The sequence below is a fragment of the Rhipicephalus sanguineus genome, chromosome 8 (genome assembly GCF_013339695.2).
Source record: "Rhipicephalus sanguineus isolate Rsan-2018 chromosome 8, BIME_Rsan_1.4, whole genome shotgun sequence".
NCBI lineage: Eukaryota > Metazoa > Arthropoda > Arachnida > Ixodida > Ixodidae > Rhipicephalus > Rhipicephalus sanguineus.
The window spans coordinates 18,371,828-18,390,281 of record NC_051183.1 but is presented as its reverse complement, the minus strand read 5'-3'; the positions used below and the strand labels follow the sequence as shown (position 1 = coordinate 18,390,281).

The 18,454-nt window shown below is 44.6% G+C and overlaps 2 protein-coding genes across 4 annotated transcripts in view; one reads left to right on the top strand and one right to left on the bottom strand.

Annotated features, from left to right (window-relative positions):
• The first annotated feature begins 1,439 nt into the window (after window positions 1-1,439).
• Window positions 1,440-8,302, top strand: LOC119401506 (protein GUCD1). The gene has a single exon (XM_037668372.2). The coding sequence runs from the start codon at window positions 1,676-1,678 to the stop codon at window positions 2,384-2,386; it is 711 nt and encodes a 236-aa protein (XP_037524300.1). The 5' UTR covers window positions 1,440-1,675; the 3' UTR covers window positions 2,387-8,302.
• The window catches only part of LOC119401503 (acetyl-CoA carboxylase), an 86,477-nt gene continuing 76,147 nt past the window's right edge, over window positions 8,125-18,454 (bottom strand). For all 3 annotated transcript variants that reach the window (XM_037668363.2, XM_037668365.2, XM_037668361.2), the window contains exons 45-49: window positions 17,853-18,117; window positions 15,866-16,040; window positions 14,880-15,050; window positions 12,968-13,101; window positions 8,125-10,555 (exon numbers count right to left, since the gene is read on the bottom strand). In XM_037668363.2, coding sequence (XP_037524291.1) covers window positions 10,375-10,555; window positions 12,968-13,101; window positions 14,880-15,050; window positions 15,866-16,040; window positions 17,853-18,117 — 926 coding nt within the window. In that variant the 3' untranslated portion in view covers window positions 8,125-10,374. The remainder of the gene's footprint in view (window positions 10,556-12,967; window positions 13,102-14,879; window positions 15,051-15,865; window positions 16,041-17,852; window positions 18,118-18,454) is intronic.

Below are 18,454 nucleotides of genomic sequence, written 5' to 3'. Positions count from 1 at the left end.
CGCGACAAAGACTCAGGTTGGATTTCGCGATTGTTTCGCGCTCATTTGTGACTCTCCGGTTCATTTTGTGATTCGCACGAGCATCGAGAACCGTACGCGTACGCGCTCCAAGTGATCCGCGACGTCGGTGGCGTCAATATTTCGCGAAAAATAAAGGTAAAACCCTAGCGATGTCGTCGCCTCTGTGCGCGATTCATAAGTAGTGTCTCGTTCACTTCCTGCAATCGTGTAGTTGTTATGTTTCTTACTATTATTACTGCGCTATTGAGGCGTGCGCTGTGCTATCGACGTTTCGCCCTCGCCTCGGAGCACACAGTGTTCTTTTTTCAAATTAAAAGGACCGGGTATGCGACACGGAAAGCGTATGCCATGGCGTATGCAAACAAATCGTTAGCGTTGCCGAGCGCTCGTACAAGTGGCGTCATCTTGTGTTATCGAAGTGTAATATGCTGCGAATTGTGTGACCGATCAGCCTTAGCTTTTTGTTTCGTGTTCTGCATTTCCATAACGCATAAAACCAAAAGTCCCCAGGCTAATTTACCGAGGTGGCTGTGCATGTAGCGTCATTCCAACACTTGTTCCAACTTAAGTTGCGAAAGGTGGCCAATCACGTGCGAGAAATTCGATCCTGATCGGGCTTGATCGCGATCGAAAGTGCACCGTGTGAGACCTGCATTTAAATATCGTTATGTATTTCATGTCAGACACGCAGTTGTCGCCAACGTTTGGGCCTTGTCGCCAACGTTGGTTGTCGCGACGCCTCATGTATACTTTTTGTGCAGGTGTTGAAAGTTATTCGTCGAACATCTTCATCCAGTGGAACTACTGTATGAAAAGCTTTGATCACAGCGCAAGTAACCAGCAAATAATATCCCTTCATGGCAACTTCGATAACAACGCGTGAAACCGAAACGTGACGTTAAAATTCACGCCTCAGTGATTGTCACCGCTGATTTGAGAAACCAAGGTCTCGAAGGCATGCACCGAAAAAGTTGGAGACACGGGTCATACATGCTGGAGGTACCTGTAGTGCTTCTTCTTAGCAAATAAAAAGCCTTGATACACGTTTTTGGTAGAGGAAAATAGAGGAATAATTCATTTTAAAAATTAGTTTTTAATTTTTCTTGATTTTCCTTGCACTCTCGTGGGTAGGTAGCGCCACTTACGTTGCCGTGAAAAAACGAACTACGTTGTTTGTTATATTGATACAATGTTCTACAAGTAATTGTGGAGCATATAATGTACTAAAATAAAAATTATTCTAGTACACTATAGCGGAGCACAAACAATAACTCGCCGCGATTAGTGTGGTAGTAGGTAGCGACACATGTTCACTTGCGGCACTTTTGAAAACTAATTTTGATGACGTCATACCGGAAGTATTTAGATTTCTCATCCCGGAAAACTGCAGTCCAGTCACGTGATAGAAACAAGAATAATACAGGAAAAATCAAATGGTGGGGCAGGCAGCGCTGTGAGAACGCGAGGAACGTGATGCTGCATCGAAGAGAGCTCATTTCTCCTCGAAATCGGGCCGCTCGGCTCTTCTAAGAAAAAAGGGCGCCGTTGCGGTGATGGCGTTGCGCACTCAAAGGAAACAGAGCTAGGATAACAAGGAACGAGCTTTTCAGCGTCAACAAGGAGATACTCCTCCGAAACAACGAAGACCACCACAATGGACCAGACTCCGGTGTCGTGCGCTCCCGATTCGGTCGAAATCCAGCTCCCTCACGTCGAGCAAAGTCTGTCTTGGGACTGCGGCCTGTCGTGCGTAGCGATGGTTCTATCGCCCGAACAGCGCAGTGACCTGCTTCTCAACAGGGATCAGATAGGCCGCGAGGAAGGGTATCACCAGAGCACCTGGACCATCGACCTGTGCTACCTGCTTCGGCGGTTCGGCATCGACCACGTATACGCCACGGTGACCCTGGGAGTGAACCCCATGTTCCAGAAGGAGTGCTACTACAAGAAGTCCCTACAGTGGGACTTCCAGAGGGTCGAAGACCGCTTCCGCGACGCCGCGTCGCACGGGCTCACGGTTTGCCAGAGGTCCACCACGGTCGCCGAGCTACTGGATCACCTTGGCCGCGGCGGACCAATCATCGTTCTTGTCGACCACGGTCAACTGCACTGCGATTCGTGTCAGAAAAACAAAGTCGTCGCTAAGATGGCTGGAGTATTCGCGCGCTACGCGCCGTACCAGGGACACTACATCGTCTTGTGCGGATACAAGCTCAAGGAGAGAAAATTCCTCTACCGGAATCCGTCGAAAAGCGATCGTCTGTGCAGCGTCACCTTCGAAACCTTGGACAGGGCTCGCAAGCGCCTGGGTACTGACGAAGACGTCATATTCGTCAACGCCGTCTCGGAAGATGTTCGCTCGTAGAAGAAACGACCATGAAATGGAGTATTTGGGGAGTTTTTAGCGCAACGCAGACGGTGTCGGCGTAGGTCATGACGTAGAGGTGTGAAGCTGCGTTGGTGGCGCCGTCTTGCAACTCGGTGGTTAACTGAAAAGCGTAAGCGCTCGTAATCAACTGTATTCCACGAGCCTCACAGCCTAAATAGACGAGTAGCAAAAACTGCAAGGCAGCTTACTTGCACAACAGAAATTCATGTACAATGGCGGTGCCTCCCGTCCTCGCCACAATATTTGCGTGCAGTGTAGCGTTTCCAATGTTTGGCCATTGCTGATCTAGAGGGGTGCATCCCCATCCCTCACTGTGCATTCATGCACAATGGAGGCGCCGTCATTGTATGTGAATTTCTCTCTTGCAAGTCAGCTGCCTTGTAGTTTTCGCAACTTGTCTATGGCAGCAACATAATCGTCGCAAAGAAAATATTAAAGAGAGTTGTCCGAGACAAGAATTCTCTAAGCACATAGCTTTGCAAGGTGCCACCATCAGCTTTTCATCTCCTAAATGCACATTCCACTTACAAGCATGACATTGCTTCTCAGTTGCACTAAAACACTGTTGTTGACATGGAAGAGCTTAAGACAGGCAGCATTTATTAATGGCATTGAGGAGCCTAATGCCATTGACCTCTCCTACATGACCTGTGTAAAATGCAGTTGAGAGAGTGAAGGTTACAAGCTGTGGGCCTTTTACCATGTGCTGATAAAGCCACAGCTACACTTAGTTCCTTTTTTTGAGTGATTCGAGCATGCATTGTACACGAATCACCAGCTTGTTCCAGTGAATGTGCAAACATTGGTGCAATGCAATATATTAGTTATACACGATGCAATGTTATCCAAGTGTGTTCGTAATTGTGCCTGTTCTGTGTGGTCTACCTAACCGAAGACCATGAGAATAGTAATCGACTTAATTCTCAAACCTGTTAATTTACGGGTGTCTTATATGGGGAAGGTGCTCATTTTTACTGCCACCTGTTTATTGCTCAGCTCGAATAATCGAAAACTCTGTTGTTTTTAGTTAGTGTAGCAGGATCCAAATTGTGAGGATGTGCAGAAACCAGCTGGTTTAACAAGGCAGCTGTTTTAGAAGTAGACAAGGAGCCTGATAATATGCTCGCGTTATGTTGCATGTGTCCGCCCATGTTCTGAAGAGTTACTATATGTGATCTCATTGTGCCAATGGGTGCTTCTAATGCCCTCTTTGCAATATTGTTGTTTTTATTGTCTGATTGCTTTGTTCATGTGTTGAAGGGTCATTGACAGGTAGTTTATAGGTACCATAAAATATTGTGAAAGGAACTGAGGGAATTGAATTCCACTATGTTAAAGGATTGTGTTTCTGTTGTGTTTTACCAATGCAAGCCAGCATGTTTGGTGCTGCTATGTGATCTTTGTAATCAAATTAAACACAAACCTTCTAGTAAGGTTGAATAGCATAGCCGGGCGACTTGGCACTATGCCTGAATTCCTTGTGTGAGCCATCCTTCAATTATCTTTCACGAACGATAGTCGTGCCTGAACTCGCATCTGAAGAAGAGACCACACACGTTCGTGACTGACAAGTGGCATCCGTATATAGTTGTCTTAAGTATTCCTTTTCTTCAGCCATGGTGCATCTTTTCAGTTAGGTGTTTTTTTCTTGTTTTTATTAGCGTGTTTGTCCTGCAAAAAGCAGATCATTGCTTGCATCAGAAAACACTTCGCCTTTTTGTTCCTCTTGTGTATCTATGCCTCCGCTGTCTGTGCCTAATGTTTGAAGCCGATAATCCTACAATCGTTGTGTCTGCCATGATGTTGTATGCATGCTCCATACGTCGTCGCATACTCCTTTAGTAAGACCAGTTGATGTCGTGCCAAACGTACATTGTAAACATGCCGCTTGTTGTTGCAGCCTCGTACGACTCGTAGTGCAGTGCATGTTCTGGGGGCATCTTGCATGCCTAGCATTACAGGACTTGTAACATTGTTGCATGTTTTTGTCATATACTCCTGTTATAACACGGCATTTGCCATTAGCAAAACCTACTATCTGTGATTGTTGGTTGTGCCAGAGTAGCTTATGATAACATTACCTCAAGGTAGTACATTCTTGCGGGAGAAAAACTCGTCTTCGGTGCTTGCCCGTTGCTACACCCAACCTAAAACTCTGCAGTTTTACACACGTCTACCGCTTCAAACAACAAAGAGCTAGTCACGTGCCCAAACTGTAAGTCAGTTCTAGGTCGAGAATGCAGCGGCGGATTCCACACAAAGTGGACGTGCGTTCGTATGCCAGGGAATCGCGTTGTTTGGTTCGTCTCAGTTTTCATGGCCCCATTTTTTGCCTTGCTCAAGCGCTGCCACACAATGCAGGTGTTGTTTCCGAGATGCGAAGAATGCGCCTTTATGTAAAAAGATTAGTTGCGCTTTTGTTATATACTTTACAGACTTTATCGGTGATGACTAAGGGAGCTGGGTCTGCATGTCTCACTTGTTGAAATGTCACTTTTTCCTGTTGTCTGTGCAGCCTGCCATGTTGAGCACTAACAAACCCTCCCAGCTTGCGACCTCTCATACAGGTTCTCTGGAACCTTGATTACGTCAAAAGTTTTAATCTCAGAATTAACCTAATCTCTAATATACTATAACCGGTTACAACCTAAGAAAAATGTCGGCTCCGCCCACAGCCACTGCTGTCCTTCCCACAGAGAATTTGCATAAATGCTCCATCCAATAGCGCTTGCTCATTTGCATGGAGTCAAGTGCTTAGAGTGTTACAGGTAGTTGACTTTCCCATATAGACACATGTTTGTGTTGCTGGTTTTAGGTTGGAAAACGCGAACGTCATAGTAAATTCAATTGGGGATCCTGAGATCGCTGCTCAGCCAAAAGTAATGTTTTAGGTAGTAACGACGAACCTTTAACTCTTAATATGTGTAGTATTTACATTAGCTGAGAAAAATTACTCACGGTTTAAGCGGAAACCAGCTAGCACGACTCTTTTCACAGGTGAATGGCAGGCGCTCTAGTTTTGTGGGCGGTGCCTACATTTTTGCTCAGGTTGTGACCGAGTATAACCTCTTTGAAGAATTCCCCTAATAATGTGCATGTGTTCTTGCTGAAAGCCATTATCTTTATGCTGGCCGATTTTTGCTGTTCTTGCATGGAAATTCACAACTGTGGCATGTTGAGTTATTGGGCTGCTTCTCCATCATACCTGCATGGCCTCGAGGGAAAACTGCTTTCTGGCAGCTCTTTGAATTCTTGATTTGCCACTGGCTGTGGACATCCACACTTCTCTCCTAATGAACATCTATAAGGGACAGCAGGCTGTGTCGTAACAGCACTGTCCGATATTGAGCGTGATGCATTTATTGCGGCGCATCCAACTAGCATGTGCTCCAGTAACTCTGAACCACTTGTATTTCCCGAGAAAAATTTTTCATCCTTAACTGTACAGTCCAATTCAACACAGCTTTCAAACACTTCGTCACCATCACAGCATCCATCATGACATAGCATTTTCTCATGAAACTTCTCAAAAATTGCATGCCAGTGACATTGGGCAATGCTCTTAACATCATCGGCATCCCATTTTTAAAGAAAAAGCTACATGAAAACACTCTCGCAACAGATACTTTTGACAGTGACATGACAGCGTTTGACGGCTGTGGGCATGATGGATATGCATGTCGCATTATGGCTCTGGCAGAGTAGGCGTGCCTGTGCTACAAACGTTCTGAAGCAGGCAGTCTTGTTAGCAAATGGCCATACCAGTTGGGATTCAAACTCGTTGAATTTTTAGAATTAGAAGCAGGTGTGGTTGTGCGTAGTATCTGTAGATTATGGATGCCTCAATCGGTACAACCGATTATGACAAAAATCTCACGAATTCCAGGCCTACAAAAGCCTGCATTTATTGGCCTCCATGTATTTCCAATCTACATCTATCTATTTAGATCTAGGTGCATGTTAAACAACTTCTGGTGGCTACAGTCTAAAGCCCATATGATAACCCCTTTTAACCCCCCGTGCAGGGGGCCTATACAGAATCATAGAATATGAAATACTATTCAGTGTTAATCCTCCTTGATTGGCCATCTCAAAATACGTCGGCGCCCCCACGTGGGCAGCGCTGGTGGTGCAAACCGTGACGACACAGAACTGAATAATGTGCCATATTCCGTGGTACAGTTGAGACCCTCAGACTTGCAGCATTTAAAATCCTATTGATGTAGATCGCTAGCAGGGGCTCGGCCTGTAAAGCGCACAATGATAACGTGTTGCTACCTGCTAACCTACCTTTCTAGCATACTAGTAAACCATTGATTTGCGAGCAATTTATGCACTAGTATTGGATGTATCTCTGCGGTGGACATTCTTAATCATCTATCCTCTCGGCGCAGATTGTGAGATCATTTCCGCAATTACGAAACCCCTGGAATTGGGGATCATTCTGTTACCTGCCATAGTTGCTTAGTCACCACAGTGTTCTGCAGCCAAGCGCATGTTCGAGGGTTCGATTCCCGACTGCGGCAGCTAGGTTTCGTTGCAAGCTGAAACACTAGTGTGAATAGATTTAGGTGGTACCGAAGTGTCGAACGTTAATCTGAAACCCTCCATCACAGTGTCTCTGATAACTACAGTATTACTTTCGGACATTACGCATGTGAATCGATGCATGTGGTTTGTATTCAACTACAAATTGAGTGTAAAAGCATCAAAAACATTTCGTGTTCATGTTGACGACTGATTGAGTGTCTTAGGCAAAGCAGTGAAAAGCTATCGCATCAGCACAGATACTTATAGTGCATGTGCTATGACACAACGTCATAGCCCTCATCTAAGATTGCACGCCAATTCACTTTTCCCGCTTTGAGTACTACTTGTGAAGCGCCAAAATGTTTTCGTTAGACAATCACTGAAACCATGCAAGTGAAACTTGCTGCATTTAGAAGGAAACCTCAACTGTTTGAATGGAATGTTTTTGTTCATGCTCTGTAATGTTTACCACATGAAAATATCCTAATGAAAAAAATGAAATTGAGGCATAAAGTTTTGCAATAGTCCACAAACTAATGACAACTCTGCAAACTGCATATCTTGGCATGCAAAAGATGGATGGATGGAAAAACTTTATTACAGTCCGGAATGTGCTCTGGCAAAATGTTTTTTTTTTTTTTTCTAACTAAAGGTGTTCTGCTCTTCAACTATTTATCATCAACTAAAAGTTTCATCACATCTCAAAACTTTATGCTGCACGTGTACTATGGTCAACCGTTGTACGAATTTTAGCATCTAGCCCAGGACACAACAAAAAAACAGCATAAAAATACAACAAAGACAGTGCCAGTTTTGGCTGTATTTTCACGCCATCCTTGTTTTTCGTCCCGCGCTAGATGCTGAAATTGAATATACCAACATGCTTAAACTTGGTATTTCATGTTGCACTAATGTGTATACATTTCTTATCAGTTATGTTTAAGTAAATGTTTTTTTTTGTTGGTCTTATTGGTTCGGTGCGACATTTCCTGATTAAATGCTCTGTACAATGGCTACATTTCAACATTCAATTACGCATTACATAAATGTGTATGCAGAGCAACGATCTTGCTTTCATGTTTTTAATTTCATGTTGGCTTGAGAGCGTGGCATTTCCTTGTGATACGTGCGTTCTTGCCAAATAAGGAGCAACATTTTTCGATTAACACAGAGGCAACCAGAACTGAGAATGCATTTTTTTATTTCCACGATACAAGAAATGCAGTGTTTTGCACGTTGGTGACATATTTACATCCGACAAAAAAAAAGTGCTCGAAGTTGAAAATGTACCACCCCTTTCTTTCATTCTCCATCTGGTGTTATTACAAAAATAAATAGGATTCTTCTCCGACGCGAAAGACTCTTTTGCACTTCCTGAAAAAAATAATTCAGCACGTCGACGGGGTCAGTCATGCAACAGGCATTGAAAATTAGTTGATACTATCCACGATTTCTTGCACAAAAATAAGGACCGTGAATGCCAGTTAGCACATTTCACGAGTATTGGTCTCAGTATTGATATTTGTCTTGACGCCCCGCTTCTTTAAAAAAAAAGATTCAGTTCCCCAAAAGCCAGGTAATACTATTTACACCTAAGCGAATAAAACAAAAAGAATGCTGCGGCCTGAAACGTCAAGTTAAGGTACATATTTACAAAGTCTACAAAACGTCTAAACACGTGCTCAAAACTATCTGCAGGACTATGTGCATTGCCCAGTAGACTAAATGAATAATGTGTCGAATACTGTCGGCTACTGCTAAACACTGAAGATCCTTAAATTATTAGAAATGCAGATTCAAACCTAGTTTTAAAAGAAGAGCTTAAGATATGCCAGCCACGGTTTTGCCAGACGATTGCCATCGCGGCTGCAGACAGAACGGAACAAACCGCAGCATCTCAAGAGCTCGAACACCGCTTGTTAACGAAGACTTTGTCCGCAACGAGCAGGGCCGGAATGACTCGTCTGAAAGTGCAGCCCGGAATTCTGTCGCCAGCCGCACGGATCAGACTGCGGTGAAACTGTGGCGGACGACATTATGGCACCCGAAAATGCGTAGCTGCCATTACATTTTTCGATGGGGTAAAGAACGTGTCGGTGAATGACATTCCATTTACTAAAAACGTGGAGCAGTGGTACACCCGGTGAAACCATTTAAACATGAATGAAATGCCCACTAAGCGTGCGATATGAGCATTCTGCGGCTCGCAACCGAATACGTAAACTGCTCACTGTAGAAATATAACTGTAATGATACAGCAAGTGACGTTCTGAGAAATATTTTCCGTATTCGCCAAGATTAACAAAAATGCAAACGAAAGGCAAGAAATAAAATTGGTCATGGTAATAAAACCCTCTCCGTACTTTCAGAGATTTGCATGAAAAATGCTAACTTGAGTGGTGGTTTGTAATTGACTACAGCTCACATCGGAGGCCACCCTGAAATGTTGCTTTGATGGTCTTTAAAAACGACGAAATGCGGGGGAAAAAAAAATGTGGCGCACAGTACACATAGCAAGCCACTTACTATGGCAGGCAGACAGGATAATCAAAGACTCCACGGGGACAACAGTGGAGAACTTGCATACCACCACGGCCTTGTCGTCATGCACACATCGTGCAAGCGCGTAATTCAGCGTGACAGTTTGCACTAAACAGCACACTGTAGGCCTTACAAGTGACTGGGAATAAATGTTCATAGTTTGCAACGGTATCATCGGCTCTCGGCAACTACGGGAACATTCGTGCAGCGAAATTGTCGCACTTTCATGACTAATGGCAATCACAGGCAGAGTTCACCACACTCGGAAAGGAAAATCTAAGCACACAAGCTCCAGTAACAGAAACTTGTATGCGGCTTTGAGACCAAGAAAGCTTTCATTGCAGCGCAGGTGCCAATGGCAGTAAAAAAATTTTTGAGATATAGGCCAATGTGCATAAGATGAAGAAAGACAAAAAGGATGCTTTCAAGTGAAGAAAGTGCTCAAGGCAAGTTGGTCAGAAGAGGCAGTCACAACATGAAACACGAAAGACAACGGCAGCAGCAATAGCTAACAGATTCAACTATGTTATATTTAAACGAATCCGTCTACGAACGGCATCTACGGAGAGCCATTTCTTATACGAACGGCCCCTGAAAAATTCCACACGATCGTCCAATGCAGCCACCTTCCCGACAAATTCACATTTCAATTCGCATTTCTGCAAAAGTTCAGGTAAGACTGATTGATTCCCAACAAAAAAATTACAAATTCAGCGCAAACAGAGTTTCGCGCTGATCATCGTCCCTGCCCTAAACGTCAATGTGCGTTTGTGCAAACGACTTTGCGAAGATTGTTGGCACGGCGCAGAGGAGACGCTTCAACTCCTCCGCTTCCGGCGTCGACTGCCGCGGCTCCGCTCGGACTTTGGCGGCCGCGCCGTTGAAGCATTCTGTCAAGACGCCGCATCCGAGGGCGGCGTGGTTGGCGACTCGCTGCTCGGAGCGGCGGGCAGCGCCTGATCGTTTTCCAGGGTCCGGATGGTCGCTAGCAAGTCCGAGCGCTGCTGGGGAGTCAGCTGCTGGATTATGTGCACAGCGGAGTCCATTATCACCTCGGGATTGACTTGAAGCGTGCTGTTTGAGGATTAACAAACAAAACGAAATGATCAAGCCCAATTAGTTGATGTGTCCACAAAATTTCTATCACTAAGTAAACTATCATTAAGACGAACTATTTCAAGTCATATTGTTCGAGATATTGAACTCGGGAATGTTTAATTGTCAAGAGGTGTGTGCAAATACTGAAAATTTTGAACACAAATTAAATATGATTAGGACAGAAAACTGCCTCCAGATATTGAATCACATACTGAATATGCGCGTAGTGTTAAAGGGACACTAAAAAGAAAAATTCTTTTTTCGCGTATTAGTAAATTACAATTTCATAATACCAAAAACACCATTCTTACCATGGGAAGACGCTTGGCAAGCGAGAAAATGAGCAAAAAGAATATGTGGGAGGCAACGACAACTTGAAATTCCCGCACTAAACGCCATGACGTCATAGATTTTGACAGCGTCTGCTAGATCATACGTAGTTCCCAATTGGTAAAAATTAAGTACATTGTCCTCTGAGGGTGCCATAGACTTCACATACCAAGTTTCACGAAGTTTCGTTGTGCCAATGTCGCCAAAATACAAAAAAAAAACACTAAAATCTGTGACCACACACAGAGATTTAGGCATGAAATTTACAAATGAAACTTAGACCTTGATTTTCTCCTTTATTTATAAGCGTATGATAGTGAAATCAACGGCATTAGATTTGTCAGATTACAATTCATCAACCTAAACCAATTCATTGTTTCATTTCAGTGTCCCTTTAAAAAGTTTTAAAGGGGCCCTCTAACACTCTTCAACCCCCCATTTTTTACTCGTGGATTGCGTAGACTGAAGTACGGACGAACTAGTGCAGCAAGAACGGCAGCGACAGCGGCACGCAGTACGAAGTTATTCAATTTAGAAAATTCAAAATACAAGAAAAAAAATGCCTGCCCTCAACTCGATTTTCGCGGGGTCACGTGACCACATTTCACACTCTGCTGTGACGTCGGATGGCGCTCCAATGAAATGGGCTGAAAGCTCTTACGTAGGGGAAGCTCGCACACCATTGTTGCTTCTCCTTTCCAACGTATTGTTGACGTCGTTGCCATAGTAACAAACGTGGTTCCTCCTGACTTGTCAGAACTTGAGCGGGCGCTACTGCTTCGCAGCGAGGCTGGGGAGGCTTTGTCTGCTGTTCCTTACAATGACATTCCATGTCATTCCCTCTTCTCATTCTGAGAAGGGAATTTGTGGAGCGGCATGGGCGGTTAAACACGGTCGCCCCTACGCGGGTTGTTCGGTGAGCAGCCCGACGAGTTACAAGGATTACTTGCACCGTTTCAACAACAATCATGAGCCTACCGCACATGCGGAAAGAGGCAGCTCGCAAACGTACAGACGCAAAAAGAACGAAGAGGGGCAAGCGTTTCATATGGACATCCGACCGGCGCAGGCAAAAAAAAAAAAAGAAAGCCAGAGCAACCAGAGGCGAAATGGCAACCGGCGCCTCTGTCGTACTTTGTGGTTGTAGTGATATTTTTTGTTGCGACGGCGGCTATTTGGAGTTCATTGAAAAAGCACAGAAAAGAAAAACGAAACACAATAGTAATCTCAACTTTGATGCAACGCCGTTATTACTTCTAACGTTACATTTATCCAATCATAGGCCAGCGCCCATCTTCGTCATTTCCGCCCGCAATAGTTCTGGCAAGCGCCACTACGCGCTGATGCGGTCAGCAGCGATGTAGCGACTTCAACGCGTGATTAAAATACTAAATAATTTGATATCGGTGCTTAAACTTATGCTAAAATTATCCCCAGCCATCAGTCTATGCAACCCGCAAGTAAAAAATGGGGGGTTGAATAGTGTTGGAGGGCCCCTTTAACACACACACACCATTTGAAAATAAATTAAGCTGCATTTCACTAGGCTGCAGCACATCGCAGTGACTTCTGGTAACGCACTCATTACAAGTTATCGCACGGAAAAATTAACTGTTTCACATGTTCTGATATGAAGTGCTCGCTCTCCACATGCCACACAACAAATCTGCAAGTGTGAAAGACATCACTTGGAATTGGGGTGGCAAAATGCAATGTAATGCTTACACATAGCAGTTTCTTTTATTAAACATTTAAACACAGCTTAGATAATATTCTTAATAGTTCTTTTACTATGTCTATTTATACAATGCAAAAGTAAAACGTATATGCTGTATAAAAGAGCAGCAGAATAAAGCATGGTGAAAAAAAAACACTTGTGCGAGAGTGCGTTTTGGTTCTGGAGTGAGCATCACTAAACGTTCCCATGCGACACTTGACCAATATAGTGTCATGGCCAATATAGTGCAAACGACACTATATTGGCGAAGTGGGCTCGCTCAAAATGACACTAAGTATGCACCCACGAGACAGGAGAATGAAACTAGATGGGGAACTCACTTTTTGATTTGGGAGATGGCCGCATCACGCCTCAAGCACTGGATGTTGTCAATGATGAGCGAGCGCCCCATCTTGGGGTCGAGCTGATCTTGGAGCCAGTTGGTGACAGCCAAGTCATTCTCCCACAGATATTGCTGCACGAAGGATAACGCAAGCTCAGTCAGATACACACACTCGAAGTTCACTATAAAGTAGGCTTGCGCGAATATCACTCTTTTATTCGAAGTGAAGCCAAGGCAAATAGTAGTTTGTATCAAACTGGCACAAAAGTAGAGCTGTGCGAATAGAAAAATTTTGGGTGCGCAGTGAATTCGAATAAAATTTCAGTGCGAATTGAATCGAATAATTTTCTAATATTTCTCGAATATTTTTCTAATACTTCGAAGCGAAATTACAGAAAAAAGTTGCAGAGGATCCCTGAGTATATATTCTTACGAGACAGGAACAATGACAAGTCTCAAACATGGTCAAAGAACAGATTTATTCATAGGGGGGGATGCGGCTTTCGTATCACGAAAATAACAAAAAAATTGATTTTTTGAAAATCACATTTTCTTTTTCTGTAGCCCTTTTTTTGATTCCAAAATACCTTCACTGAAAACTACGAAGAAGTGTGGTAAAAAATTTGTTGTGCTTGCCAAGGTGGTGAAAATTATTGCGGAAATCGCAAAAAACAAAATGCGTTTAAAAAAGAAATTATAGCTCCGCAACAGCGCAACCGGCAAATTTCCCGCTTCAGCTAGGTCCTCCATTCAGAAACTAGCGTATAATCAAATGTTTGAAGCTCGTTTGAAGCTCATGTCGAGGCCTCCGATTGGCTGCGTCCGCCATGTTGCTCCAGCACGCCTCGCCACTGGTACAATCCTCGCTCCGGGAGTGCGTCATCTACTGCATGCGCGTCGCGAGGTCACGGCTGTCTAAAATTGCGCTACTTAGCGACGCATTCGCACTCGTTCTGGGTTTGCGGTTCGATGATCATTTACAATATAATTACGCTTTAGTTTAGCAGCTGCAAGTGGAAGCTCAAGCATCAGATTTCGACAGTGTGGCGCGCTCGTCGCGAACATCGCAGACGTGCATCTTGGACAGACTGTTGTGCACAGTGCACCTCGCGACGAAGACCATCGCAGGACGACTCTTTATAGTCGCGATCGAGCATGACGTACTTTGAAACATCAGGTACCACGGCCACGCACATCGCGACTGAGCTTACTGCTTAGTGTCGTGGCTAGGCCTAACTCCGCTCACGGCACCGAAGTACCAGACGAATCCGAACTTCGCGGGCAAGAACATCAGGCTAGCAGACATGCGAAAGCGAAGAAGTGTGTTTCGTCGCAAGCAACGAATTGCATTGCCCACTGGCTCCTCAGAACTGCGGATGGGCATTTTACGCATCGGCAGCCAACCCACGGTCAAACTCGTCGCGCAGTGACCGCTCAAAGCACCAGCGGAAGCGGCTTGCAGTTTCGCACGTCGGCGCCCCAGAACACAAGACCAAGCACGCTGCACGCCGATTTATCATCGTTATATTTATTTTCCGTTATTATAAACCGTTATTATTATTTTCCGCTAGTTCTAATACTTCGAATAGTAAAATTCCGGTGCGAATCGAATCGAATAGCAAACACTATTAGAAAAACATTCGAAAGTTCGAATATTCACACACCCCTACACAGAAGTTAGTATCAAATTTGCACAATAATTTGTTGCACAAAAGTTGGTGATAACCAGATTTCCCTGCATAGGCATAAAGAGTGATGAATTGGGCCAGTTGGTAACCATTCGTAAGCTTGCGTTTTTGACAATCATCGGTATCCATCTTGACCCCGTTGGAAAAGTACATAGTGTGATAAGAACAAAGAATTTGTGTTGCCAAATTACGTAAAATGTCAGTTGAGGCTTTTATTCTCACCTTGACGGCGCCCATTGACTCGACGAACCAGCGGCGCAGCATGCTCTCCATCTCTCCGTCACCGATCTGCGGCCGGACCTGCTGGATGTCCCGCTTGACCGCGTCTTGCAAGAGGCGGCGTCGCAACCGCCAGTACAGCTGGTTCCGTGACTTGCTCCAAGGCACTACGTCCTGCGAGCACAGTCAACATCGTCACCACTCATGCACTGCTTTTAAAAAGTGCCAGGCCTGCGTGAAACACGCACCACAGTTACGGCAAAAGCTGTAGGAGTGGCCTTTCTAGAGCCCGTTGTAAGCTCTCTTGGGGCGACTACTTACAAGTACAGTTGTAAGGTACCAACTACGCCATAATTTTGCAAAGTAGGAAACTACCCACTATTTCATTATTCACCATTAAGCAGAGAAGCAAGGTAATTGCTACACATCTGCAAGGCACTATGTGCACTTTGTTGATGCTGTGGCAGATGAACAACTCTTAATGGGTGGGAAGCTTTAAACCACCCGCCTGTTAAGCAATTCGCATTGTGTGATGCCTGGCGTTATTACACTCTTCTACCATGCCATATTACATATGTTAACGAGATTCCTTGCCCAACATAACGCCTGTATAGGGTCTTCTTGCAAAGAAGTTTCAAGCACAAACATGGCTCTGTGGTGAAATACTCGACTGCAATGCAGATGGGCTGGGTTCAAATCCCGCTCGATCCTAGACATTCTTTTTTTCTCTGACATTTTTTTTTGTCGTCTTCTTGTTCCCGTCTTTGTGCGCTTAACGGTTTCATAATGTCAGTGTACCAACTAGCTCGGACCCAGCCTCTTATTCAGCTTTTTTTCTCATTTCACGCGATTGCAGGTACAATAACCAGCAGCGGACAATGGGGCCACCAAAATCGGCTGTTGTTGTGATCTCGTCTCACAACAGCTTTCGCAGTAAAGCACGATAAACGCTGACGGTGTGGTCGCGAGATGCTGAAAGAAAGACCCACCTGGATGACGCCCTTCTCCTGCATGCGGGCAGGCATGTCGTGCAGGTCGGCAAACGACAGCGCCACCTGATGGTACATGGGCAGCAGCTGTGTCTCACGCTTCCGCAGCTCTGCCTCGAGCGCCGCCTTCTTCTCGGGCTCGGCCGTGCCCAGCAGCGCCAGGATCTCACGACACCTGGTAAGATGAACATCGAGACACAGGCGCAAAAATTAATTTAAAGGCAGCAGGTATGAGCACAACACAAATAATAAAAGGACCACCACACATATCAAAAAGACATATAGGCACAGCTGTACAGATAATACATGCTGCAGTTATGAAACACCAACTTGCCCGAACAGCAGCCCTTTTAATTTAAGGGTGTTACGTGCCAAAAACAAAGGTACAATAATGAGACCCAAAAGAACGGGGGCGGCTCCGGAGTAACTTCACTGACCGGAGACGGCAGATAAAGAGTTATAACTGATGGCTGGTCATGACTAAGTGCTGAAACATGGCTTATCACCAATAACTGGTCATGGCTAATTGTCTATGGCTGATCACTGATTATTAGAGCTGTGCGAATAGCAAAATTTTGGGTGCGAAGCGAATTCGAATAATAAAGATTGAGTGCGAATCGAATCGAATAATTTCGAATAACTTTCGAATATTTCTCAAACATTTTTCGAATAATTCGAAGTGAAATTACAGAAAAAGTTGCAGAGAATCCCTAAGTATGTTCTTGTGAGATAGCAACATGAAAGTGTTTCTTTTCGCTAGGTTGATGAAGCGCTGGTGGGGTCATATTTCATAGTTGTCTTTCTTATCAAGAGTGAGGCAATGTAGAGGCCGAATTGTATTTATGTACATGATTTGGTGCAACCAAAGTGCTGCCGACAACACTTTACACATGATAGGCAAAGATGCCATTTCCTCAGCCTCGCCTCCTCTTTCAAGTTCTGTGGAAGGCCAACTGATGTGGCAGACAAGGGTGTGCTCCCTTCAAGTCCGGAGTTCCAAATCTGCCTCGTAGACGTTGATATATAAGAACATCTGAAATTTTGGATGCTAAAAAGCTTCGGCGTCCGATTTTTCGGACTTCCTGCCCGAATTTCAAGTCCAAAACAGCATAAAATGAGCCCCCAACTCTGCCACATCTTTCATCTCCATATTGGAACCAGCGTTTTCTTGAGTTAATACATTTGCGACCGTAGCGGAGCTTGAAAGGCAGCTTTGCCGCAATACGGGGGTGTGATGAGGTGAAGCATATTGAAAATCTAGGGACCACTTCCAAACGGACTTTGTCTCTTGGCTAAATTCGACCGTAACGGAGCTTGAAAGGCAGCTTTGCCGCAATACGAGAGTGTAATGAGGTGAAGCATATTAAAAATCTGAAGAGGTCACTTTCAACCGGACGATGACTGCATTTGTTTTTGGGAAGTTCGAATAGTTCGAATAGTAAAATTTCAGTGCGAATCGAATCGAATAGCAAACACTATTCGAAAAATATTCGAAATTTCGAATATTCGCACACCCCTACTGATTATCTCTGAATCCAGAGCTGCAAAATGAGTGACTGCTGATGAATGATCGTGACTTAGCACTGATGGCTGATCTTGACTAATTGTCAAATCATAACTTATCACTGATGAACGATCACTCAGTATGATTTTGGCTGATTGCTGACGAATGATCATGACTTAGCATGATGGCTGATCATGGTGAATTGCCAAATCAGAGCTTATCATGAACACTGATCGTCAACTAATTTCTGATGACTGATGACTGATCATCTGACTGATAACTGATTTTCACTGATGACTGATTGTGACTGATCACTGGTGATCGATCGTAAATCATAGCTGATAACCGATCAAGACACACAACTGGACTTGCCTCGTCAATGGCCATGATAAGGTAGACTTCCATTAACTGGCTAACTCAATACCCTATCGACTTAGTCACTTCCTACATACACTTTACATGATGAACGGCATCTATACTAACCTGGCGTCGACGCGGTGCATGGTCTTCAGAAGGTCCTTCTTACGGAAACGGATTTCAACCGTTCCCTCGGGTTCGAGCACACCACCCCGACTGTCGGGGTCGGCGTACATCTCCATCTGGCGAGGATTGATGGCAGCGTCCACCACGGCCCAGGCACCACCTCGCAGCTCGCCAAACGGAGGGATGTACACTATCACAGGCTGGCGGTATGTGTGCAGAGCGTCCACGATGTAAGCACCAAACTTCAGCACCTGATCGTACATGTCTGCAATCGTGGATGAAAGGCACTGCTTGCACATATTCCAACTGTGCCAATGGATAAGACATTACGGTGGGACCAGCACATTGCTTTGCGAGTTGCAGATAAATGCGCGTACATGTCCAGAATCTGCAGAGTTTATTTGCACTAGTTATGCTAGTTATGATAGAGTACGATGGCCTTTGAAGTACGTGGCCATTAAACGTTTGTGTGACGGCCTTTAACCCTTTCAGCCCTGGATTTTTTTATTTTGGCCGGATACCTTTTTTGTGCGTGTTTTCCTAATAGTTAGGACCTCAGAAGACCAAAAACAAAAAATCGAGCCAGTCGTGCAAGTATTTAT